The 26,378-nt window shown below is 33.8% G+C and overlaps 4 protein-coding genes across 4 annotated transcripts in view; 2 read left to right on the top strand and 2 right to left on the bottom strand.

The window, feature by feature from the left end:
- LOC119838000 (coatomer subunit alpha) overlaps positions 1–8,055 on the bottom strand; it is a 14,863-nt gene extending 6,808 nt beyond the window's left edge. Inside the window, exons 1-14 of the mRNA XM_038363812.1 lie at positions 7,712–8,055; positions 7,219–7,335; positions 6,425–6,661; positions 5,954–6,091; positions 5,334–5,497; positions 4,835–4,972; positions 4,492–4,575; positions 4,043–4,229; positions 3,408–3,560; positions 2,332–2,552; positions 1,751–1,888; positions 1,209–1,312; positions 676–842; positions 169–366 (exon numbers count right to left, since the gene is read on the bottom strand). Of these exons, the coding sequence (XP_038219740.1) occupies positions 169–366; positions 676–842; positions 1,209–1,312; positions 1,751–1,888; positions 2,332–2,552; positions 3,408–3,560; positions 4,043–4,229; positions 4,492–4,575; positions 4,835–4,972; positions 5,334–5,497; positions 5,954–6,091; positions 6,425–6,661; positions 7,219–7,335; positions 7,712–7,939 (2,274 nt within the window). The 5' untranslated portion in view covers positions 7,940–8,055. The remainder of the gene's footprint in view (positions 1–168; positions 367–675; positions 843–1,208; positions 1,313–1,750; positions 1,889–2,331; positions 2,553–3,407; positions 3,561–4,042; positions 4,230–4,491; positions 4,576–4,834; positions 4,973–5,333; positions 5,498–5,953; positions 6,092–6,424; positions 6,662–7,218; positions 7,336–7,711) is intronic.
- A 329-nt stretch (positions 8,056–8,384) lies between these two features.
- LOC119837786 (exosome complex component CSL4) lies at positions 8,385–9,605 on the top strand. Its single transcript, XM_038363541.1, has 3 exons — positions 8,385–8,733; positions 8,801–9,049; positions 9,343–9,605. The coding sequence occupies exons 1-3, from the start codon at positions 8,566–8,568 to the stop codon at positions 9,592–9,594; spliced, it is 669 nt and encodes a 222-aa protein (XP_038219469.1). The 5' UTR covers positions 8,385–8,565; the 3' UTR covers positions 9,595–9,605.
- A 589-nt stretch (positions 9,606–10,194) lies between these two features.
- LOC119837816 (xenotropic and polytropic retrovirus receptor 1) lies at positions 10,195–21,604 on the top strand. The gene is made up of 12 exons (XM_038363587.1): positions 10,195–10,523; positions 12,589–12,742; positions 13,879–14,111; positions 14,391–14,517; positions 15,082–15,216; positions 16,654–17,024; positions 17,351–17,498; positions 18,220–18,414; positions 18,844–19,016; positions 19,651–19,781; positions 20,724–20,879; positions 21,412–21,604. The coding sequence occupies exons 1-12, from the start codon at positions 10,455–10,457 to the stop codon at positions 21,527–21,529; spliced, it is 2,010 nt and encodes a 669-aa protein (XP_038219515.1). The 5' UTR covers positions 10,195–10,454; the 3' UTR covers positions 21,530–21,604.
- A 564-nt stretch (positions 21,605–22,168) lies between these two features.
- Positions 22,169–24,667, bottom strand: LOC119837817 (charged multivesicular body protein 3). The gene is made up of 7 exons (XM_038363588.1): positions 24,508–24,667; positions 24,373–24,433; positions 24,121–24,300; positions 23,844–23,884; positions 23,467–23,640; positions 22,876–23,025; positions 22,169–22,453 (listed from the first exon to the last, which is right to left on the bottom strand). The coding sequence occupies exons 1-6, from the start codon at positions 24,550–24,552 to the stop codon at positions 22,876–22,878; spliced, it is 651 nt and encodes a 216-aa protein (XP_038219516.1). The 5' UTR covers positions 24,553–24,667; the 3' UTR covers positions 22,169–22,453.
- Between the last annotated feature and the right edge of the window lie 1,711 nt (positions 24,668–26,378).

The following is a 26,378-nucleotide window of genomic DNA, read 5'->3' as shown; positions in this document are numbered from 1 at the left end:
TGACAGATTCGAAATTCAAATGTAATATTTTTTTATAATTAAGTGTAACAGTATTTATGGCCAGACTAAGTATACACTCATAATAAAATAATATCCTTTTTGTCAGACCAGACTTAACTTAAGCTACGATAAGACCATTCCAAATAACCCCTAAAGAATCCCACTCACCTGTCCAGAATTCTTCAGTAGCCGTATCCTCTCAGTAACATCGCCAAGCAGCAGAGCGCCTTGGAACTGCGCAGACACGTCTTTCCGTATCTCAGCGATTTTCATCATTTTACGCAACTTCTCCAGATTGCCCGTTATCAGGTACAGGAACGAAAGCTTGTCGAAGTTCTTTGTTCGTTGGTAGCACATTTCTACTATCTATAATGGTAGAAACATTAGAAAATTAGTTATTATAATTAAGAAAGATTTTTCGGAGAAAATTATAACTTAAAAAATGGGTTGCCATGTAATGTTATTGCAGTGTCTAAAGCTTTGATACATTTCTGAGTTGTGACTAATGGGTCAACAAAAATATTTCTTCACCATAATCAAATTTGTGAATTTCCAGCCTCTTATAACATAGGGCCTTAGGAAAAACACGTTTAAAAAATTACGTATCGTCGAAATAGGTGTACAGAGAAACTGAAATGCGTATTAGAAGTCGACCCACGTAGCCACAGCACCGACCTGATGGTTTCCCGTGGCCAAGGCGGCCTGTGCCAACTTGTCCCAACTGTCCGGCTCGTCGATGCTCTTAGCCGCTTCCAGCGCCACCTCGATGTTGCCGCACTGCAGCGCGAGCGAGAGGCGAGTTCGCGCGTCTTTCACGAAGTGCAGAGCTACTTCCGGGTAACCTGAGGAGGGGGGGGGGGGGGGGGGGGTTATAAAAAGAAGACCCGTATTCTATTTCTCTATTCCTTTTTCCAAGTCTGTATATCTCCAGTCCTATTTCCTTTTTCTCTATTCCTTTTTCCAAGTTTGTTTCTCTCCATTCATCAATTCTTTCCTTCTTCCTATCGCCTTAAAAGTATGCAGTGCATTCGTAGGAGCACTAACTACCTCTGCGAATGTTCATGGACGGTGGTGATCGCTTACCATCAGGCGAACCACCAGCTCAGCTGATCGATGTGATTGATATTTTACACGCAATTTTTTCTAGAAATATCTAACTTAACGTAACTATTTTGTTCTACAACTATAATTAACGTCTTTAATCATACCTTTCTCTTGTAAATACGCAATAATACTCTGTCCGACGAGCTTGGCCGTGCGCACCATGTGCAACACTTGATCGTACTGGCGCGTCACTAACGCCAATTTGAACCTGCAACATTATATGATTGCTATTAAAATTAAAAAATCAGGAGACGCACGGACACAATAAAACTAACAAGTAATGAACAGAAACAAGTAATTTCTAGTTTTTTTTTTATGATTCTAAATTTGATCATTATTTAAGAAATATTTCGTTTGATTTGTGTCAACCCCCACCAAATTGGTAACAAATTTGCACGCTCTTAAGTAACTATCTCTTTTCCACACATCGACTCATGTGTGAGGGAGGAGCTAGAACACTGTGTGAGTGGGGGAGGCCGTAACAAATGTTCACGTTCCTACGAAGCTTGGTTTCTATTCCCTCGACAAATGTGACACCAAAAGGGGTGGTGGAGTGCGGGGGTCGCAGCAAACACGCCCGTACTCGGCTCTACTAATGTGACACCAATGTAGGGGGTGTAGGGGGTGTTTGCGTGGGGCAACTCGCCTGTACTCGGTGGGGTCGATGGCGAGCACCTTGGGGCGCGCGTCGCGGTCGAGGCAGACGGCGCGCGCGGCGCCCTCGCCCGCCAGCACGCGCACCACGTACACCGGCACGTCCAGCGTACGGATGATGCCGTAGTCGCTGACGATTAGTTATTACAATTAATGGCGCTGAAAAACCCTTTTAAAGTCTCGCATGATCATTTTTCTTGATCTCTTATCATTCATCATGTTTCAAGTTAATCTTACTTATAAATAATTTATACTTACATAGACAGCGTAACAATTATAACAAGTATAGTTAAAAAATAATCTTGATTTAATGATTTTAAGTGGATTAAAATGGACTCCAAAAGAGTTGGTTACATAAAAAAACATACAGGTGAAGCTATTAAAATGTGTTAAAAACATTTTATGTTTTTCATTTTTGAGCACCTCTTAACTGTAACGTGTCAAATCGTACAGTATTTTCTAAGATTAGCGCGTTCAACGAAATAGATGGATGTATAATATTTTAGTTTAGTTACGTAGCAAACATCCCATAGGTTTGGACGGAAAGGTAAAAAAAAAATAAGTTGAACTTACCCATCCTTGCAGCAATATTTAATATGATTAGCCGTCGTATAGATGAATACTGGCTGCGGTGTGGAATCATCGAAGGCCCCCGATTTGACCCTCGCACCTTCCGTAATGGAACACAATTGTTCCAACTTCTTGGTGCAAATGGTCACAGTGTGCTTCCCCAGCAGAGCCACCAGCGACATATCCGCGTTCCATATTGCGTAGCGGCATTTCGGTACTTTCACCTGACAAATAAAAAAATGTGAATTATTAGTACTGTATCGTTAGTGATGTATCGTTAATCGTTAATAGTATATGTTAGTGTAAAGTGTATAAATCTGGTTACTAGCAAAATAATTCATATTAGGGTTGAGTATAAGTATAAAGTGCCAAGTGTCAGTATATTTATTTGCATGTATGACTTGTTTGAAACCGATGAAAAAAAATTTGTCTATTAAGTGCAGGCCAAAAAATGATTTATATTCTGTTTAGGATCAGTTACGGCGCTGCTTTCACTTTAATTCATCATCATCAGCCCATATATGTTCCCACTGCTGGGACACAGGCCTCCTATGAGGGTTCAGGCCATAATCCACCACGCTGGCCGAGTGCGGGTTGGCAGATGTCACATGTCGTCGAACTTTTAATTCTTGGACATGCCGGTTTCCTCACGATGTTTTCCTTCACCGTTTAAGCAGTGGTGATGTTATCCACATGGGCAGATAAATTGAAAAATCAATTTATTTCCTGCACGCTCGCCCGGTCTCGAACCCCGTCTTATCGATTTTGAAGTCCGAGGTTCTCACCACTGAGCCACCACTGCTATCACTTTAATTATTTCATTATTATAATGATTGCCATATTGTTTGAATAAAACAACGATCAGACATAGATAGGTCTATTAAGTTTATCTTTTCTCTTCCTTCAATAATCATGTCTGTGTTTATGTTTTTATTGTTTCCTTATGTTGTTGTGTGTGTTCTTGCGTGTGAACAAATGTTTATCTATGCCCATGTCGATATTTGTGACATATCGTGTGATAATTCTCTATGGTGTATTGTGTAATGCCCGTGGATATTTGCATGTCCATCCCCACTCACGCTGGCGATGGTGCGTTTCTGTTGCACGTCGAGTAGCTGCACGCAGTCCGGCTCGCGGAGCAGCAGCATGCCCGTGCCGGCGTACAATATCTCGTCGCAGTTGGGCGTGGCTATCTTCTTCGACACCTCGTTCTTCAGGTTCTTTATTACTAGCTGCGAAATGTGCGTGTCAACGTTAAAAAAATGGGGCACTGTTGAAGATTACCACAGTTATTTTCTAGTTTATAATACAAACAATCAAACAATAACAGTTTATTGTGCACCAAATGATAATAAAAAGTAAAAAAATATACATAATATTATAAACATCAAGAGCACAACGGGCGGTCTTATCGCTAAGGTAGCGATCTCTTCCAGACAACCTGGTGGTAATTTAGTTTAATTATTAATAAACAATGCTATAAACAACTCTGTAGACTTTATAGTTTCTGATATTACACACACCCGTAATATGTACGTCACCTACCACGAAGATGAGTGAATTGCGACGTTGTATGGCGTAATCTCTGGATCTGCTATATCGATTATTTCATCAAATTAAATTATTTCATCTACAGAAAGCCACCTTATCTGTGAGTCGCACAGGCAGAATTTGATTTAGTTTTATTCCGGGCTCACCCGGAGGAGCCGCTCACCTGGTTGTTCCTGTCGAGCGCGGCGAAGCGGTTGCGCGCGACCCAGACGGCGGCGGCGGCCTGGCCGCGCGCGGGCTCCGCCCCCGCGTCGCCGCCGTCGCGCGGCGCCGCGTACAGCTCGTACGTGCAGTTGTCGCCGATGCGCCACGTCACCAGCACGCAGAACTCCGCGTGGTTCAGTGACATGCTGCCAATTGGGAGCAGTCATTTGCATTGCAAAATTTTACATTTCATAAATTAAACAGTAAATGTCATTTAATTATGAAAAACCTACATTTTAATTAAAAAATGTATTACAGATGAGCTAGTGAACTGAGTTAAATTTTTTTCTTGGAATTCCTTAACTCCAAAATGCAGTTCTTTTTAGAGGTAACAACAACTTATTTTTCAATGGAAATAGCACAGGTTTTATTATTCCTTCATACGAATGACGTATCTGGATGACTCACCTGTATGGTTGATGTCTACCGCCTCCCTTAATTTGCATAACAGGCGCATCTTTGTTTGCTTGCATGTCCAGTTTACGTAACTGTCTGTAATGAGATATACATTTTACAACATTCTTAAAAATACAAGATAAATAGCCGTGACGTCCTAAAGCAGTACTAATTTCAGTGTGGGTTAGTGATGGTACTAGATAACCTATTGGCGAAAGAAAAAATGTCGCTTGCCCTCGCTCTCGTCTTTTGCCCGCAATGGAATCTCTACTTTAAAACATCTGGGTAACCCAATTATGATTAAGAAACAGTCTATAGAGACTAGTATCACTTCGATTTCAACTCGTTTCCTTACCTATCTTTAATGTAAAACAGCATATTATTATGAACAGCGTATGCCGGTCTTTCCCTTTGCAGTTTGAACAGAATCATTCCTGCGTCGTGCCCCGCAGCGAATAAGTTGAGTGTGGGGTGAGATGAAAGTACCCAGTATCTGTGAGAAAAAATAAATAAACAATGAAAAATATTATAATAATTTCGCATTTATGATAATGTAATTTGTAATTTATGATATTAGTAAAGTAGTAAAGAAAAAAAAAATCATAGTATTATAATCCTACTAATTTCCTACTAATATTATAAATGTGAGAATGTGTGTTTTTTGCTCTTTCCCGTAAAATCTACTGAAATTGGATTGCAATGAAATTTGGTATGTAGATAGCTGAACAACTGCAATAACATATAGGCTACTTATTATCCCGATATTCCTACGGTATACGGACTTACGCGGGTGAAACCGCGGGGAGCAACTAGTTGATATATAAGTGCAAAATCATATCAAACCAAACACACACCGTTCATGCTCCCTCCTAAATGTATGCAGGCAAGTCCGTTTGGTCATATCCCACACTCTGATTGACTTGTCCTCGCTGTTGGACAGGATCAGCTCGTGCCGGGCGTGGAACAGTGCACACGACACGTTGTTGTAATGCCCCCGACACGTGTCTACTTCCCATGCCTGAAAATTATGTATGGTATTGTTTTGACAATATGTTACTTGAAAGATGGGTTGGAGGAAGAGATGAGAAGAGAGAATTTTGTTAAATAAATTTAAACAATTATGCATTTGACTAAACTATCTAATAAGTTATTTTAGTATTTTACTATGAAAAAATTCACACAAATGAATGATCATAGGTAAAATAGTATGAAAGAGATAGAAAGAGATATATGAATATATTTATCAAACATTCTCGAGTATCATGCTTAGCAATATATTTGGCAAACCATTTTATATACATAAATGTAAAATAGTATGGATATAAGAAATTGTAAATAGACCATATAATAATAAACATTTCAATAGTTTTATTATTAGCCCCTAAGATAGAGAAATTCTTTCTCTATTGATTGGAAAGAAAGGATGGACTGTGTGAACTCTGAGAAAAGGATACATAATACTACATAAAATTACCTTAGCATCATTCATCCTCCATAACTTCACTTGCCGATCATCAGCGGCCGACACAATGAGCGGCAGAGTGGGATGGAACGACGCCCAGTTCACGCCACGGTCATGACCTTCCAGTACGTGCTTAACAACTGCATCAGCCTACAAAATGTATAACAATTTCACAAAAAAAAAGAAGTTATTAAAAAAACTCAGTTCAAACATGAGACGACGAGTAAGTCGACTCGGAAGTGGGTGTAAGCGAATTTGAATGCCTTTATTTACTGTTCAAATATTTATGAACTCCAATTAAAATGCTTCCAATAAAGAATACAATTAATCGCTTTCGCATATCGCAATTGGATTTGTTTGGACGTATCGTATAAATACATATTATAGCACAATAGCATACAGAGTAAAGTATCATTAAACGCAATTGATAAATGTGAAATTTTATCACTCACTTTTAAAAATTTTAAAGTTACAAACACTTACCTGACCGAATAAATCCGTAGCTTGCGGATTCCTCAAATGCTCAGCCAGACCGCTCGGTCCGGGCGCCACGCTCTTCTTCCTCAAGCCAGAGAAGTCCCACACGCGCACCGACTGGTCGAGAGATGCGGAGACCAGCAGGTCTTCAGTGGGGTGGAATTGAGCGCACATTACATAGTGGTTGTGGCCGGTGAGGACACTGATGCACTGGCGTGATTGCCAATTCCATATTCTTATTGTCTGGAATTAGAAAGGTTGCTGTTTTAGCAAAAAAATCCACTGACCCGACAGACATTATCCTATCATTGTGCAAACTGTCAAACTTGAGAAACACTCTATACCAAGGGAATCAGGCATGAATTTTTATGTCGATGCATAAGTAATGAGGTTGATAAGGTAAATTATTTAAAAAAATTGTGTTTTTTATGATAAATTGTGCTTTTGTCACTACTATGCTGTTTAGCTTCAATATAATACTATTCTTTTAATTGTCCCAATAGTCACACAACCAATTTTTTGAGCATTTGACACCAACTTCATATTGCATCATAAGAGTTCATTCATTTTTGTTGAATGTTGAGCACTGCATCTCTTACAAGCAACATTATGAATGTTCCAAATATCTATTGGCATGGGAGGATCACTTAACATCAATTGACCCACTATCCCTAAATATACTGCACTCACTCTCTATTGTTTATAAATAAATATTAATTGTTGTTTGTTTCATGAAATTGAGAGAATGTCAATGCCTCAACATTATCGCTCATTTATTGCATTGATCCTTATGCAATTACCTGATCGTCTGATGCGCTAAGTATCCAGGGATACTCATGATGGAAGAATGTTGTGCGTATATAATCCAAATGTCCCAAAAGGGTGAAGAGGCATCTACGTTGCTTGTAATTCCAAACCTGAAATTGTTAATTATTAAATTAGCCATTTATATTGATCTCACATACTAAGAAGCTTAAAATAAAAATTTTAAATAATAATCTATCTAGCCAATAGGGAATTAACATTAATTATATGTAAAAATTATCAGAATTTTGTTTCCGCCTTACTTAAGTTTGAGTACTGTAGTACTGGAAAGTTTAAAAGACAGTATAAAATGGATAAATACAAAATTATACATCTAAGTTTTCAATAACAATTGTTTAAAGTCCAAATGGTTATTTCAAAAGCTTTGATTGATTCATAGAAACAATAAACCGCTTTTGCAACATAATGTAAAGGAAAAACATAAGAGTGTGTTGGAGCAGTAAGTATGTTTGATATTTCTGAATTTACCTTGATTTTATAATCGTCACCACCAGATACAAACAAGGGCTGTTGAATGTGGAAGCAGATACCACGAACAGGGCCATCGTGTTCATCAAACTTCTCCAATAAAGTACACATACGATAATCCCAAAGTTGAATCACACCGTTGTGTAAACTAGCCAAAACCCATGGTCGTTTCGCGTGAAACGATATCCCTTTCACCCGCGCTGACTTCGTTTCGAATTTAGTTAACATTTTGAAAACGCTTTTTGTGTAATTTCAATTAATTAAGAGTTAAACACAGCTGAAACAATTTAACAATACGCAGGCAGATTTCATGATACTTCTAACGTCAAACCGGCTGACGTGACACGTATGTCGTAGTGATGTGATGAAATTACAAAAGCACAAATTGTTGTAAACGTCATAAATTATTTTAAAAAAATTTAGTACATTTATTGTAGAGTAGTTGCAGTACCACGAAAGTAGTATATAAATGAAAGATGAAGAAATGGAATTCTATCGAGAAATCTGTACATCATTATATTAACATATCCTCATATCTGAATATTCTCTATCATATCTATCTGAATATTGACTAGCATTTCATACATCATACACTTATATACTGGAGTATTATTGGCATGACTGATGACAGTTGACAATGTCTGAAAGATGCATCTTACATCTGTATTTTGGTGTATTTAATATTTATTTTATTGGTTATGTACCTTTATACCCATGCGTAAATCTGGAAATTTAATTATTTGTATTTTCGATTACTGTCATTCTTTCGTAGGTATATCAATATATAGGAAAGCGTTTAATTGTGTGTCACAAGACTTTTAAATTTGATTGTATACTTAATTTAAAAAATAAACATGAACGCCGAAAAAGTTAAAGAAATTGGTAAAATATGTATCCCTGGGATGAGATTAAGTGTATCAAATAAGGACAATATCCCAGGTGCTGGAACATATGAACTCAAAGGATATATATATGCATCTTTGGCAGGAGTGTTAAAAATGCAGGAAGATGAAAATACGAAGGTGCAATATATTAGATATTAATACCATTGTTAGTTGGAAATGTTTTATGACATAAATGCTTTTTCAGGCTACAGTGATATCGGTTGAGAGTCCAAAAACCCCCAGTGTGCTACCAAAAACTGGAGATGTAGTAACAGCTAAAGTTACAGTAGTGAACTCTCGGTTAGTACAGTGCCTTATATTGTGTGTAGGGCCATCAGTTTTGGTGAGGCCTTATAAGGGTATCTTGAAGAAAGAAGACATAAGAGTGATAGACAGAGACAGGATTGATCCATATAAATGTTTTCGGCCAGGTGATGTGATATTAGCTAGAGTTGTATCCTTTTAATATTTATATTCAATATTTATATTTATATTCATTCATCATCCCATTAAATCAGACAGATTCTCAGAATTTTCAATGGCATTATAATTGCTTGAAATAATGAATAAAAAGATCAATAAGTATGTAAAATTTCACTCTTAATTGTTTAAGTTTGAAGTTTTAATATTGATATTTTTCAAGTCTTTCTTCTGTCTTTAATCTCAATTTTATTTTTAAATATTGTTCTATTTTACATGGAAACATTTTTATTACAATAATTTAAATTTCTTACATCCAAAATCCAGTTACCTATGACAGAAATACACTGGTATCATCTATCAACTGCCGAGAATGAGCTAGGAGTTGTCATAGCAACAGCGGAAGGTTCACCGCAAGGAGTCAGCATGGTACCAATAAGTTGGTCTGAAATGCAGTGTCCCAAAACACTAGTTAGGGAACATAGAAAAGTTGCAAGAGTTATACCAGACAATATTAATAGAGCACTATTGGTTGAAAGTAAGGATGAAAAGGAAAACCTTGATTCAAATAAAACTTAAGTTTGCTTTGACTTTTTTTTATTTACATTTTCTATGCTGTTATGCCCAATTCTTAGATAATATCCATCATTTTGATGCAATAAAAACTAACTTAATATGTTATCTACCCTTATCTTATCCTGTTTAATATTTATCCTGTGTAAACAAATGAGTAGCTGCACTAGCTTTATTAAAAAGTTACCATAAAAAATATGTAGTTTATACTATGTTTTGCCCGCGGTTTCGTACTCGTTAAATTCGGAGTAGTTTAACATATATAAGTGCACACAAACCCTCCTCTTTAATGTTTTTGTCTTCCTCTTCACTCTATTTATTTAAAAAACCCCATTAAAATCCGTTTCTTAGTTGTAAAGATTTAAGCATACATAGGGATCCACACTGTCATCGTCTACTTTATCTATCCTCATAAACACATTTATCTTTTGAAGGATTCCAATGGTATTTTGGTGTGGTTTCATTTTTAATAGCAATATAAACAAAAGTAAAATGAAACGTAAGACATTGACAGTGATAGATTTTTATCCAATGAGCAGCTGCTCTATCAAATTGAAGTTTGCACTTTTTCGTAAAATTTTAAATGTCAATTTGTCAAATGTCCATCATTCATCATTGTTACGAATTACGATATGAAAAAGCTGAACGTCTTTTTAAAATTTAAAGTGATTTTACTGTGAAAATATTGAATAGAATCCTGTAAATAAATCATTCCATTATGCTATAGTCGTAGTATGTAGATTAAGTCAACTGTGTTATATTATTTACAAAGTAACATAGTGTATACCTATTGCACGTAGTTTTCGTTACGCTTACAGTGGTTTTCAGTGTTTCATACAGTAAAGACGTATCAAAGATCCTAAAAAATGAAATTCGCTGAACATTTAAGCGCACATATTACGCCCGAATGGCGGAAACAGTATATAAACTATGAGGTGAGTGTTTCATTAAAAAAAGTTTAAGAACGTGAGTTTATATATTTTGATAAGGTAATAAATAAATAAATGGTCGAGAATAAATATTTCTGTGACGACCTTTATCTTGAATTGTTTCGCTTCTAATATAAATTAAGGCTATTTTCTTACTTATTAGAAATGTTTAATAACCAATTGTATTATGTTGTTATTGTTAGTACAGATAACTATTAGTCACATGCCCTTTATACAAAATCGATGTTATCAAACCTATATTTTACCTAAATGAGAATGTAGGTATTTGTACTTGATACTAAAATATAATAACATTATCATAAACCTTATCTATTGAGTTATTTGTATAATCCAGGTGCTATAACTTCTAACTGGATGAGATTGTATGAATAAATTTATTTAATTTCTTCATTCATAGACATTTTGCATGATGTTTTTTCAATAAAATTTAAAATTTATTAAAAATATGGAGATTAAAAGGAAATTAATTTAACTTGTTTGTCATTTTTTTAGTGTAAATTTGATTTACTTGACAGATACATGCACTTTCTTGTAAAGAATGTGTTGCAAACAGTATAAGAACATAGATGATATTTATAATGAACTAGTGATCTCCTGTACCTTTGCCCACAAAGGCAAAGGACTAAAAATAGTCTATATCACTCTTCAAAAACATAAAAAAACTTACTCTGTTGTTAAATAAAAGAACAACAAAAAAAAAACAAGTTTGTATTTATAATATTAGTAATACAAGGGTACAGATAAGAGATTTACACCTGAAGATTATTAATATTCAAGCAAAAATCCAGAATGAAAGAAATTTTAGACTCGTTGATAGTGTCACATAAACCACAACGAAATGTTACAGTGAGATGAGAAAATATATCTATTACATTCACATATGCATTGTGTTAACATTATCAGATTATTCAATCTTACATTAGATCCAGCACTCTTCAAATACCGCTAGCTTTTCACCCAGGGCATCTGCCATGTAGTCAAATAAAAAGAAAATCCTGTGGATTTACTAGTATAATTTGCTGTCATATGTCCTATGATCTATTCCTTTCTCGGTTTTCAAACTATCTATATACTAAGTTTTGTTTACATTGGTTGAGTGGCTTAGGTGTGAAGAATATATTAGATTGATTATAAATTTTTCTTAACTGCAAATATAATTTGAACAAAGCAACTGAGCAGAAATAAAATATACTTATCAAATTTCATATCTTCTTGTACTTTTGATAAAATCCCGTTGGCTTTGGATTGAGAATATCTTCTATTTTTGGAGTATTGGTTAAATAGAAAATGTTGGTAATAAAGTTTTATCTATTACACTAGCTTTTTAAACCAACTCAGATTTATAAAGATATATAAATAAAAAAATTATATATATGAAGACTTCATTCATTAGACAGTTTGAATGTACTAATATCAACAACTACTGGACCAAACTATGGAAAGAGCAAAGAAAGGCACATAAAGAAAGAGATGTCCCTTCGTTTTTTAATTATGTTATATAAAGTAATTAAAAATTTTAAAATTATTTGCGAGTTACGACGCCATAAGATTCTAAATAACAATAGGTTATATTCTACATCACGAGATCACAATCTCACACGATTGTTTATAATCAACAGTATATTAAATTTTACTGTGCCTTATTTTTATACTATTGAAATCATTGCGAAGTCAGAACAGGATGAAGTTGTTTGGTTACATCGCTGCTAACAGATTAAATCTTCGCCTTTTTTTCATAGGCTATTGTCTAAACGACCCCTATTAAATTATCTTTTTTTAAACAATACCATTGTTTTTTATATATAACTAGCTGCGCCCCGCGGTTTCACCCGCGTAAGTCCGTATCCTGTAGGATTATCGGGATAAAAAGTTGCCTATATGTTATTCCAGTTATCCAGCTGTCTACGTACCAAATTTCATTGCAATTGGTTAAGTAGTTTTTACGTGAAAGAGTAACAAACATCCATACATCCATACATCCATACAAACTTTCGCATTTATAATATTAATAGGATATTTGATTGAAGAAATTTAAACCCTTATATTATAGGAAATGAAGGCGATGTTATACACCGCCGTAGAAGAGGCTCCTTCGGCAGAGAATGTAGAACCTGAAGTGCTTTCAAGGCACTTTGCTAATTTTGATGAAACTTTCTTTCATTACTGCGATGAAGAGTTGAAGAAGATTAATACGTTTTATTCAGGTACGTCTTGTTTTAAGTTCAGTCTCAAATTTACGAAATGTATAAAAATTAATATTTTAACAATAAGGAAAATTGTCATAGTGATTTTCATAGTTGATGTTAAAGTTTTAGACATTATACGAAAATAATGTAGCCATTACTGGCTACATACATTTAAGTTGTTGATGCTGAGCAGGGACAGATGAACAGTGAAAAACTCAAAAAGTTTTTGTACTTTACTAGTAATATTATTCGAACAATAAGTGAATAACAAATATGTGTTTTCTGTTATCTATGGAAAGTTATGTCGTGCCCACCACAATGCATTTGTAACAGTTATATTTTGTTGACTCTAGCAGGCATTTAACCTAGCAAAATAGTTACAGCTGAGAGTGTGCCAGTGATTACGCATTTTTTTTTTTTTTTACTTGTCCCAACTATTTCTTTGCTGTAGTAAAATATTGGTTGAATAGTTAAACAAATAAATAAAAAATAGGGAATACAAAAATATTGAATGAAAAATAATGAAGTGATTCTTATTTAATTTTTAGTGTCATCATAGCATTCTAATGCTCTTTCAACTTTATCAAACGGGTTCGAATCCCGTGAACGAAGTAACTTCTACTCATACATAAATACATAATTACATTGCTAGGCGAACTTCAATGTTTTTCGTCCTAAAAATACGAGGAAAATTCTTATATAAAAAACAATGCTAGCTGCCAAAAACATGAAAAAATTAACTCGTCATAGTGTTTAGAAATTGCAATTAGGACAAATTTGTTTCGGTTTGCTGGTGTCTTTTTGTTAGTTTTATTATATACTCACGTAGTTAGTATTTGTGGAGCTAATGTAATAACTAATTATGGAGCTTATGTAATAACTTAATCAGATAGTTAAATGGGTAAAATGTTGGTTTTTTCGACAAGGTTTATTTCAGGAAATACTCGTTTAAATTGATTTGCCTAAATAGCATCACTCCACGATTTATGGTAGCGCAGCGTTGATGACAAATATTGTTAAAGTCGGATGTTTCTTCCGTCAATTAAGAGATCAAGTAGCATGGATCTAATTGACTTTTATAGAATTTAAAATTCCTGTTGCATAATAGAACACAACTTCCGAATAATGTTTAATACTTTGCATTCTGATTGTAGAAAAGTTAGCAGAGGCTACCAGAAAGTATGCAACGTTACAAAGCGAATTAAAATCAAGATTCGACACGATAAAACCTAAGAGTGGGGGCGACAGCAAAAAGTCGATCCCGAGACGGAAAGTACAGGAATTGAAGTTGGCGTTTAGTGAATTTTACCTTAGTTTAATATTGTTACAAAATTATCAGAATTTAAATTATACAGGATTTAGGAAGATATTGAAGAAACATGATAAGGTTTGTTGTAGTTTATTTTATTTATGAATAAACAGAACCTAAGGAAACCTTATACATATTTATACCTGTAATTTGCTTGTAAATCGTTTTTGAATCTTCGTAAAAGTTGAATTGCTATAAAATTTGCTTAATACAGCAATTTTTAAATGTAACGAATAAAAACATACTTAGATGATAAAATTGATTAAAAGTTTTCAATTAAAAAACTTAATTTTATTCAATCTTTATATATTTAAGATTTTAAATAATTCCTTCTATTTTTTTATTCTTTCCCAACAGTTATTAAACGTGAGTAATGGCGCCCAATGGCGGGCGGAGCATGTTGAAACATCGCACTTTTATACAAATAAAGATATAGACCGATTGATCAGCGATACTGAAGCGACCGTTACCAATGATCTGGAAGGTAAAAGATTATTTCGAAGTTCAAACAAGCAAAATCCTTATCTAATATTAATCGAGACAGAAATCAAAGCTTTCTTATTAACGGATTAGATGCGATAACTATATTATTTATCTCGTTCTATCCAGTTTTGTAAGTTTTTTGACTTTTAAAAATTTCGTAATGTTAAATTGTATTGCAGTTGACTTACACTAACTACCTTTAAATTATAAATTTGACAGAATTATTAATCGTGCGAATCGAGTATGAAATAAATAATGTAAATAAATCCCCAAAATAATCCAATGGTCTTTGTTGGGTTTATCTTCTATTAAGATGCTTTATCAAAAAAGACAATTAAGGCACATATGCGTTTTCAAGCTTTCTATCCTATTACTTAATTATATTTTTATTTATTTATTAAAAACATCAAATAAATAAATAAATAAATAAAAATATATATACTTAACGATACTTCGTCTGATCTCATCCAAAAGCAGTCCCATCTGTCCCAAGTCAATAAATAACACCATCTAATAATTAAACATATGAATTTTTATAATACGTTAAACAATTTTCCCGTTTAAGGCGGAGACAGACAGAAAGCAATGAAAAAACTTCGCGTCCCACCGCTAGGAGAGCAACAGAGTCCTTGGACGACGTTCAAAGTCGGTCTATTTTCTGGATCGTTCATAGTTCTGTCTATCACGGTTGTGTTATCTGGTGAGTAAATAAATACACGGCTTTTTATCTATTGTTAAGGCTCTTTCTTACTGACTAAATGAGAGAGATTTTATGTTAATTGCAACGTTAGAAAAGTTTGCGCCAATTGTCGTTTAAAAAATTATTCATTTAAAAAAAAATACATTTGTGTAGCTTTGTAGTCTTTTAATTAGAATGTCGGTTAAGTTCTTTCATATATAATAGAATAGTATATTAATATAAATGTATATATGTTACGATCTACGATGTTATAAAGATAGTTATCTTACGTAGATAATTTTAGTGCTGTCTATATAGTATTTATTTACAAGGGCTCGATTGTCGTCCCAAAAAATTAAAACTATACAGATCTCAGTTCGTTATACATTTACAAAACTTTGTACTATTTCATTTTATTTTACGCCCCTAAAATTTTGTTTACTAACTACAGAGTTAACACAACTCCGTCTTATATTTTGTTTTATGATTTTTAAACATATTAAATTATTATATCGTATATTACAACAATAAAGCAATAAATAAAGATGTCATCACAGTTTCGTATGACGTAATGCGCATAGATTATAAATTGTGCCACAAACTATTTCTTATCTATGCACCGTTAGTTTAACCGGGGACGGTACAGATTAAATAGAATTTCATCAGTGTTTAAATTTAAATGTTTGTTCTGTTTTGCATTGAATATACGCTGCAATTGCGTGTTGGTTTTATGATTAAGATCAATTTGCTTAGTGCTTTTATCTATTACTTTAGTTGGTTATGTTAGGATATTTGTATTTGATAGATTTAGGGGGTTACTTATACAGTAAAATTCTGGTGTAAAAGTATTAACGACATGCATTTTTAAATAACAGTTTTAGATATAATTTTTAACTACAAGAATAACGTCGAATCCACGGGGATAGATTATATGGAACGTTCGAAAAGCATAGTTTATTTTTATTCTAGTATCCCTTATTTTTTGCTTTACTACGCAAATCTCAAAATAATCACATAAAAAGCCACACACAGCAATAATTGATTTTCTTCAATTTATAAGCGTTTAATAGCTCGTTAGAATAATAAAGAATACCCTAAAAGTTATTTGTATATTTATTTGCAATAAGAAATATACATAAGTAGGTAAACATTATATAGAAATTTACCAAATCAACAAAATTTGTTTCAACATTAAAAAGCCTTCATAATATACGTCGCATAGGAGTATAGTTTTCTACAATTATTGTTACTGACATTCCTGGGGAATATATAACAAGTAGTCTAAAATGGGACCAAAAGACAGCAATTCGGTGTCAAACAAAAAGAATCACGTCAATCGGTTCAAACTCACGGAGTTACAAGATTAAAAAAAATATACAGTCGAACCGTAGACCTCCCTCGTTTTTGGGAACGTGGATTGAAAATTCTGTTTTCACTCGTTGAAAATTCAAATTTCAGCGCTATTCCACGACGCGGCGACGGAAAATTTCAAAACGGCCTTCCGGTTGTACCGCGGCCCGTTCCTATTGGTCGAGTTCATATTCCTCATCGGCATCAACGTGTACGGCTGGCGCAGCTCCGGCGTCAACCACGTGCTGATCTTCGAACTGGACCCCAGAAACCATCTCTCCGAACAGCACTTGATGGAGCTGGCGGCCATTTTCGGGGTCGTTTGGGCCCTGAGTATACTGAGTTTTATATACAGCGCCAGTTTGAGTATACCGCCGTTTGTGAATCCGCTCGCGCTGGTGCTGATCATGCTGGCCTTCCTCATGAACCCCTTCAGGGTGTTCCGGCATGAGGCGCGGTTCTGGTTCTTGAGGATATGTGTGAGTTTCATTTTATTTTACTTATGTGATTCGTTTTAGATGTTAAATAATAAAAACTGAAGTATATTTTGTTATAAGTTTCTTTTTTGATATTATAAAATTGTCATATAAAAATAAAAAATAGTATATATGAAACTTAAATACTTAAAAATATATTAATTCACTACTATATTTAAAAACACAATAGCAATTAAATAAAAAAATTACATAGAAATTTTACATTATTTTAAATAAGCAGAATAGATGCCACACACATATAACAACAACAACTACGTAACACTCACCCTTCGTCGAAGTCGGTCAATGAATTGTCAATTAACTTGCAGGGTCGTATTTTAGCGGCTCCGTTCATGCCGGTGCTGTTCGCGGACTTCTGGCTGGCCGACCAGTGGAACTCTTTTGTCTATGCCTTCCTTGATTTCCACTACTTGGTCGCGTTTTATGTGGCCGGTGCTGATTGGTTTATTGTTAATGGTAAGGGAGTTATTGATTTTGGTACTTTCATCACTACATAGTTAGAAAAACAAAGTCACTTTCTTTGTCCCTATGTCCCTTATGTATGCTTAAATCTTTTGAACTATGCAACGGATTTTAATGAAGTTGTATATAGTCATTAATGAGAAAGGTTTATAATAAAATCTATTTAAGTACTCCAAATTTAACGCGTGCGAAGTCGCGGGCAAAAGCTAGTTATAAATAAACTCATTTTTATTGTTATTCAAACAAACACTCATTTCATATTAAATCTCATTTTCACAATCATATAATATGTCAAATTCATATATATCAAATCAAAAACGTATAATATATCTTGATTTAAATCTGTTAATAAGCAAATACTGTTCAAACGGAGCAGTAATTAAATCATTATGAGCATTTGCATCTGATAGCGCAGAAAACAAATCTTTTAACAAGGATATTTGAATAAAAACTTTTAACTTTAAATCCGCGAACGAACCCGCGGGCGAAATCAGGTGTTTTTATAGCTAATGTGTTATTCTGGTACATAAGCTACTTCACTGCAAAATCCGTTCAATGTTTTTAAGTGTAAAAAGAGTACCAAACACACATCTATCCTCGCAGACTTTCACGTTTCTAATATTTGTAGGATTAGTGTCGTTCTCTCTTTCTCTTACTCTATCTCGTTCTCTATGTGGTAAGCTCTAAGTAGTTAAGATAAATATTCACCCTCCAGATGCTTTCGAATCGACGAAATGGTTCCTGATATCCCGGGCCATAGTCAACATAATCCCGGCCTGGACCCGGTTCTGGCAATGCCTCCGCCGTTATAGAGACAGCAAGGAGGCGTTCCCGCATCTCGTGAACGCCGGGAAGTATTCCACCACGTTCTTCGTGGTGCTGTTCTCCACTATGCGAACTATGTATAAGGGTGAGTATGATATATAAAGGGGGTGAGAAAAATAATGGTTTCCTTATATCAGAAGGGGGGGGGGGAGGAGAAAAATAATGATAAAGTATTAGGGTTTCCTTATATCGGAATATAAGAAAAACCAAACAACAATTTACAGGGACAATTTGAATGCGGTTTAGGTTGAAAATAGTGTTTTTTTTCTATTTCTCAGATAAATAATTACTTCTTTCTATCAAGTAACGAAGTAAAGATATAAATCTCGGGAATGATCTGTTCTTATGTTATAAACAATACCCTTTCCAACATTATTTCTTTCTTCATTACACAAAAACAGAAGTTATGTACACCAAAGTATAAAACGCTATGTGGTATTATCCGCTATATAACGTTATGTCCCCCCATGTGTTATTATCCCCAAAGAGTCCGAATAAATCCCTAAACCAACAGCGGACTACGAGAACCCGTACGACAATCCGTTCCTGTACGCGTGGCTCGGGTGCCAGTTCGTGTCCTCGTGCTACACGTACACGTGGGACGTCAAGATGGACTGGGGGCTGTTCACCGCCGGCCTGCAGGCCGAGAACAGCCTGCTGAGGGAGGAGATCGTGTACAGCGTGGGGGTGAGTGTGGGAGGGAGGGGGGATACTTGCCGGATCGTATCCCCATATATAATACACAGTAAAGTTTTTAGTTCATTTGAAAGATTGCTGTTGATATAAAATAATTATTCTTATAATAATAAGAGCGATTTACGTTTGAAATTTTCAATTATTTCATATTATAAACCGTCTTTAAAAAAGTAGGAGGTCCATAATTGGACTTTACACTTTGATTGGATGAAACGATTTTGATGATACTTTTTTATTTAAGTACTGGTGCCTTCCGTATGGTACCATTTAAATTTGATTTAATTTGTGACAAATTAAACGCCTTTCAGATTATTCTGGTAAAAAAAAATGGTTATTTATGAATATTGTGAATATAAAAGTTGTGGTGGCTCAGTGGTGAGAACCTCGGACTTCAAAATGGATAAGTTAGGGTTCGAGACCGGGCGAGCGTGCAGGAAATAAATTGATTTTTCAATTTATCTGCGCATGTGGATAACATCACTACTGCTTAAAACAGTGAAGGAAAACATCGTGAGGAAACCGGCATGTATAAAAACCAATTATGACCTGAACCCTCATAGGAGACCTGTGTCCCAGCAGTGGGAACATGTGTGGGTTGATGAGGATGAATATTATTTGATTCCAGTTCTACTATTTTGCGATCGTAGAAGACTTGGTGTTGCGTTTCATATGGGCGCCGGCGTTCTACTTAACCGATAACAATATAGTCAGCAATGAGACCGTGGTCTCTGTGCTGGCTCCTCTGGAAGTATTCAGGTGAGAGATGAAGAGAATTTATTATAATGTACATATTAAAATATGTATTATATCACTACATAGTATAAAATAAAGTCACTTTCTCGGTCCATATGGCCCTATGTATGGCCCTTAATCATTAAAACTACTCAGCGGATTTTGATGGTTTTTTTTTAATAGATGAAGTGATTAGAGAGGAAAGTTTATATGTATAATATCTATTAAACTACTCCGAATTAATGCGTGCGAAGTCGCAGGTAAAAGCTAATATGGTATAAAAACAATTTTTTTTTTCAACTCGTGCATATGCGAAATAGTATACTGCCTTTTGTAGTTTGTTTCTTTTGTAGAATCTTTTATTTATTATTTCTTTTCAGTTTAATATACGTTTTAATAAATATATCAATTTCTGATATAGAGTATACACACACATACTTGGAAATATCAAGTCATGGTAGATCTCTCTTTTTTCATGCACAACATTTTACAATATTAAAAGACAATAGTTTAAAAACATTATAATGATACATTTAACAATAAGAGGATAAAAAAGGTGTAATATGTAGTTTTTAAAATTAGGAATTATGAATTTCTAGCTGCGTCACGCGATTTCAGCCGTTTGTCTGTATCCCCTGTCAGGAATATCAGGATAAAAAGTTGCGTATGTATTATTCTAGATGTCCATGTACATACATACCAAATTTCATTGCAATTGGTTCAGTAGTTTTTGCGTTGTTAATCTGTAACGCTGTTGTATTACCAGTAAATGAATAAATAACTATATAGAATGAACGAAAGACGTACATTCGAATTAGACGGTTCTTTCTGAACGCATATTACCATATCCAAACGAACAAAAGCAACGATGATTTAACAAAAATCTAGTATCTCCATTCGAATTCAGTGCTTTCTGCACACTGTATGGTAAAAGTATATCTAAACGAACGAAAACACTCGATCCAGACGGTTCATATGGAACTACTTCCGGCTGGAGAACGAGCACCTGAACAACTGCGGCAAGTTCCGCGCCGTGCGCGACATCTCCGTCGCGCCGCTCGACTCCTCCGACCAGGCGCTCATCCTGCGCATGATGGACCTGCCCGACGGCGTGCGCAACCGGTGAGCGCGATCCCAACTCGTCGTCATAAATATGACCATCATAGTTATGATCATCATAATTATGATCATACTTAACATCATCAACGCTCGCCGAATCACTTCGCCGAACTCGTCATCATAATTATGATCATCATTATCATATTCAACACCATATTAAATAAAATGCTGGCAATGCCAGGTACAACATGGTTGCCAGTATTTATAGGCGGTAAAGACCGTTTTACATCAGATAGTCTAAAAAACCAATATCATCATCGAAATCATCATTATTACCATCATAAGAATATTTTCACACAAAATGCATATGTTAGAAAAAAAGTTGGTTAATGTCATAGAATGAAGCAATAATTATATACTGTGTAGATAAACTAAAAAAATATTTCGACTGGTTAAGCCTCGAACCATCGACTTTTATATGTAATATCGAAGCATTAACTAAACCACCACAGTTTTTAAGAGATATAACAACGATTTTAAATAAACCTAGTAGAATTATACCTAAGAACTGACAATTTATATCTTATGTTTTCAGAGCCACGAAGAAAAAGAATCCCAAGAAGATAAAAGAGAACGATAGAAAACCGCTCCTCAAGAAGGAATCCATTCAAGACATTCAACTCGAATTAGATTTGTCCTCCAAAATGTTGTAACCAACTGTGATATGTAGTTTACTTGATATTTTGTCTATAAGCGATATTATGAGTATTATTAAATATATTTCTATTGAATATGTTTTATTTTTTCTCGTGTATGTTATACCCATAGACATAATCGCTCATAGAGCGAACACGCGGCCGGCGGGTGCCATAAGCGACTTTTTGTACGAATTTTAAATTGTTTTGAATAGTAAGCGTGTCCGTCGTGTCAGTAAACGAAATCATGTTCAAAACGCGTCCTGGCTTTTTTAATGCCAACGCATTGAGTTTTATTAGAGCCATAACACGAAATTCGCTATGTGGATCTTTAGTGTGACCACGACGTGTTTGAGCAACTTTTTTGTTTGCATTTTCGACCTTAGAGCGTAAGAGATATATATTAAATTAAAATACGATGCCCCATATTATGCTATTCTTAGACTTAGTGTTAGTCTAAGTATTATTATTATATATTAGTAATAGGCAGTTTCCTTTCAAGCAAATACACACAATACTTATAAAATAAAAATATATAGAAAGAACGATATACACAATAGAAAAGTCTAGTAAAAACGTCAATGTTAATAGCAGTTTTATTTTGTAAACAATTATCACAATCAAAAATATATAAATACTTTATTTTTTTAATTAAAATTAATTCGTAATAGCTTGTAATCTGAACCTAATAGATGCAGTAAAAGATATTAAAACAGGGAGTACTTTTTTTAATACATGTAAGCAAGCAATCATAAGAATACTGAAAAAACTTCACTATTTTCTTTAAACAAGTATTGAAATTTAAGTAATTTCACAACGTGTATTAGAGTACGAAATAAATATTTAACGCACAACAACGTGACTCGATACAACATTCTCTCTTATAGTAAGTTATAAGTATAACAGTATTAAAGGCGTTTCCATAACTCGACGATTCAGAATCTAGAAGAAAAAAACATAACTTTAGTAAAAAAAATAAATGTTTACAGACTATGCACAAACAAGTATCTTGTGGAGTTTTTTTTTCATTATGGTTATAAAATATGTTAAATAAAAGCAATTATATCATTGATATAATTGTATAATTGTGTAAAGGATATACAATCATATTATAATTTACAGAATTAGACAGATTAAGATCTTTAGTAAACCATGTTCTTTTAATTTTTAGTCTTTATAGCATTGAAATGCTTCATAAAAGAGAAATTTTAAAAGATTATAAAAAAATTGATCACGAGGCGGGATTCAAACCAGCGTTTTTTTGCTACGGTTTGGCAAAAAACGCGGGTTCGATCGATCATATAAGAATTTAATTTAAAGGCTTTACATGTATAAGTTCACACTCTTTATATGAGTGATAATACCTAAGATCGCAAAGCTTGCAACCGTGACTGCATTTCATCTAATTCACTCTCATCAGGCTCCTGTGTCTCTTGGCTTGTGGACGGAGCTCCAACGGCTGTGGGGGGCGCTGGTGCTTCGCCCAGCTTGCCTTGTGTGAGCTCCCATAGCACCTGTGATGAATAAAATTTAGTTAATGACCGTGTCATAATAATTAGTAGATTAAAATGAATCTGATGACAGGAGTTTAGTACACATAATAGCTATGCTTTGGTGCATTATCAGATCAGGTTGTTGAAATTATATTATTGCATTTTGTTAAATTATTTAGACAAATGTTTATAATTTTTAAATAAGTTCTACACTTTTCAGCAACAAATGTAAAGGTTAAAACAATAAGGTTACTCATCACTCACATCATTAACCCCAACTGATTATTGTACTTGACATGGTTTTGAAAGGTGAAGTTATACATACATGACCAAATATCAAATAACAATATTTTTTTTATCTAACATTTTTTTATATCTATTACAAACATTTTCATTCTGATTATGTTTAATTTCTTCTGAAGTAACATAAAAGAAAATTACAATAAGTATTTCCCAGTATACCTTATCAACTTCGCTCTGCGCAGCTTCCTCCATTTCCTCTTCATCTTCTACACTGGACATGGTCTCGTCCAGCATCTCCTCAATGATGCCCGCCTTCATCATCTCTTTGCTCAGCTCCTGCATGGTGTGAGCGATCTCTGGTAGTCGGAGTAATGCTTGCATTGCTTGCATCACCTAAAATTTATGAACCATTTTTAACTTATCATAAATAAAATAGTTAAAATAAAGTTAAAAAGTTTAACATCAAGAAATCAGTATGTCTTTAGAAGTGGAAATTTACCAAACTACCTGTATCCTACTAAATAAATACTGTTGTTAACATGTTACTGTAAACTTGTGGCAGAAAAACAATTTTTATTTGAACAAAATTATCTCACCTCAGTTGATTTCTGTAAGGACCCAGCCACTCTTAATGTTGCTGAAAATAAATTAAACCCTCTTAAAATGTATGAAAAAAACGATTGTTTTTGAATATAATGTACATATAGCAGACACGAGAACACTATGAGACTTTTATATATATTAGACTGTGCTATAAAACTCACTTTTTCTGAAATAATGGTGAGTACTTTGTGGTAAGAACTTACATTAAAGAACTATCTATATTCAAATAAAGAATATATAAAAGGTATAAGGGATAATAATCTGACTCACCCAATTGGTTCTTCATTTGCATTTGTACAGAATTTAGGTGTGCCTTACTTGTGTATATTTTACTAACAGCTTTCCTTGATCTTATGATTTCTTTCGCCAATATTGTACACACTTGTTTATCGTTTTTGGAAGCAGCTTCCTTAAGAGATCGTTTTATTTTCTCCTCTTCTCGTTGAATAGCTAAAACAGAAATATTTTGTAAACACTGTAATGAAGAGTGCGGCAAACACGGACTTTTTTTGAATTATTTACCTCGTATTTGTCTATCTAAATTATAGCCTTCTTTTCTTAATTTATGAGACCATTCGTTTACCTAAAATAATAATTATTAGATTACATTAGTACATTGTATTGTAACAACTTATGTCTCATATTCAAAATGTATACCATTTCTTTAGGATTTCTGTCTGGTGATTTGCCGAACAAGCCCATGGTGACTGAATTTGTTATTTATTTATTTTTTTAATAATATAATATAAATATGTATTGTTTAGTTTTATTTGGATTTTCTCTTGACAATCTGACTTTGACAGTAAATTTTGGCTGATGATCTCATTCTACATGTTTGACAATGACTGTCAACTGTCACTGTTTAATAACAAATAATTGGTTAATAATTTATTAAATCCATAGTTCGCATATCATATTTTTTGAATGCCCATTGTTGTGATTGTTTGAAATTTTTATGCAGTTTTAATATAAAAAATATAGATAGGGGAAATACTAGTTTTCTGAACAAATTATTTCTACACTATTGCTTCTTGTCTCATTACATAGAGAATATCTTACTTCTATAAACTACAGAAAAAATGCAATTAATCCGCAAATACGCCAAAATTCAAAAATTAAAGGTTAAGGTGTCAAATTCATTTTATTTATTTCTTTTTTAAGAATTGATTGTTTCTAAAAACTATGAAAGTCTATTGAGTTGTGTATAAAGTAGTGCATCGTTCGAGGATAAAACACTTATTGCAAAACAGGGAAAGGTAAGATTATTTTGTTTTGTGTCGGTTGTTTATTTATCATTTCGTAAATGTTTTTTGTTTGTCTATTAAGTTAAACAGAACATATACTGTTATTCAAAGTTCTCAGAATTCATTAAGTTTATTATTCTGAGTCATAAGTATAGCATATACTTTCTGAGATTCATTTTTACCAAGTGGTATTCAACAAACCAAAAATCATTTAAATCCATTCATTTTGAATTTAGATTTGAATTCAGTAATTCCTGAGCCATCAGTAGTGTACCGAACATGACTTTTTTTACATTCTTACATTTAAACAATGAAATAAGTAGTTTATTTAGTATGAGACAAAACTCATGAGATATGATCCAGAATCTATATGCCTCAGCTACATATAGATTCTGGTGGATAACATAATCTTAATATACCATCTGTGAATTCCCCAAATTGATAAAGTATCCTTCTCTGGTAAGGTTGTATTTGCTAACTAACTAATGAAACCTTAACTGTAACTTGAGATCCTTGTCCATTGTGCAATTACAGTGCCAAAGATATCATAATCATAGAACCTAGAATGCACATAATTGTATCCATTTAAATTGGTAATATCTGCTGCTATTCAATTAAAAGTAAATAATAACCAAAACTACAAGAATTGTTAGGCAAATTACAATTAGCTATTATGTAATTTGTTATCATGCTTAATTGTACAAAATCATGTCAATTCATACCATCAACATGCAATAATTATGAAATATATAAACATCTCAAATAACTCAAGTTTTAAAACAGTTGCAATCATAAAGTATGCATATAAAAAGCGTATATTGTATAACTATAACGCCCGCAAAGCGGCTGTTTAATTGGCAGTGTTACAAGCATTTATGGCTGCAGTTACCTGATGAGTGTTTAGATGCTTGCGCTGCCATATGAAAGAAAACTGTACATATGATGCCAGATAAAACAAAAAATAAACTTGATTTACATTTACACTTATTAAAAGAATTAACATGCTAATATTTTAACTATCTTGTGTCTTATTAAAATAAATCAAATCAAATCATAAGAATTATTTTTTACAAAACACAGAACCACCTTCAAATTGTTACAAATAGGCACCAGCTTTCAAGTAAAATTGAATCATAAAAATTGGTTCTCCCTGTAAAAAGTTATGAGGTGACCAACCAAAAAGTACAGTTGAACTGATAAAAAGTATGGATATGTCCGAAGATGGCAATTTTTTTACGATTAACATTCATTATTTTCAAAATATTCTATATATTATCAACACAT

The sequence above is a fragment of the Zerene cesonia genome, chromosome 29 (assembly GCF_012273895.1).
Source record: "Zerene cesonia ecotype Mississippi chromosome 29, Zerene_cesonia_1.1, whole genome shotgun sequence".
Lineage (NCBI taxonomy): Eukaryota > Metazoa > Arthropoda > Insecta > Lepidoptera > Pieridae > Zerene > Zerene cesonia.
This window is presented reverse-complemented; position numbering and strand designations above follow the sequence as displayed.

Bases quoted from the DNA above. Each gene is read 5' to 3' on its own strand.
- LOC119837786 (XM_038363541.1), top strand. From the start codon at position 8,566: ATGAACGCCGAAAAAGTTAAAGAAATTGGTAAAATATGTATCCCTGGG. The intron at 8,734-8,800 runs GTGCAATATATT...ATGCTTTTTCAG, and splicing joins AGGAAGATGAAAATACGAAG to GCTACAGTGATATCGGTTGA. The intron at 9,050-9,342 runs GTATCCTTTTAA...TCCAAAATCCAG, and splicing joins ATGTGATATTAGCTAGAGTT to TTACCTATGACAGAAATACA.
- LOC119837816 (XM_038363587.1), top strand. From the start codon at position 10,455: ATGAAATTCGCTGAACATTTAAGCGCACATATTACGCCCGAATGGCGG. The intron at 15,217-16,653 runs GTGAGTAAATAA...TTCAAATTTCAG, and splicing joins TATCACGGTTGTGTTATCTG to CGCTATTCCACGACGCGGCG. The intron at 20,880-21,411 runs GTGAGCGCGATC...TTATGTTTTCAG, and splicing joins CCCGACGGCGTGCGCAACCG to AGCCACGAAGAAAAAGAATC.
- LOC119837817 (XM_038363588.1), bottom strand. From the start codon at position 24,552: ATGGGCTTGTTCGGCAAATCACCAGACAGAAATCCTAAAGAAATG. The intron at 24,434-24,507 runs GTATACATTTTG...TTATTATTTTAG, and splicing joins ACAGAAATCCTAAAGAAATG to GTAAACGAATGGTCTCATAA. The intron at 23,885-24,120 runs GTGAGTCAGATT...ATTTATTTTCAG, and splicing joins GCAAATGAAGAACCAATTGG to CAACATTAAGAGTGGCTGGG.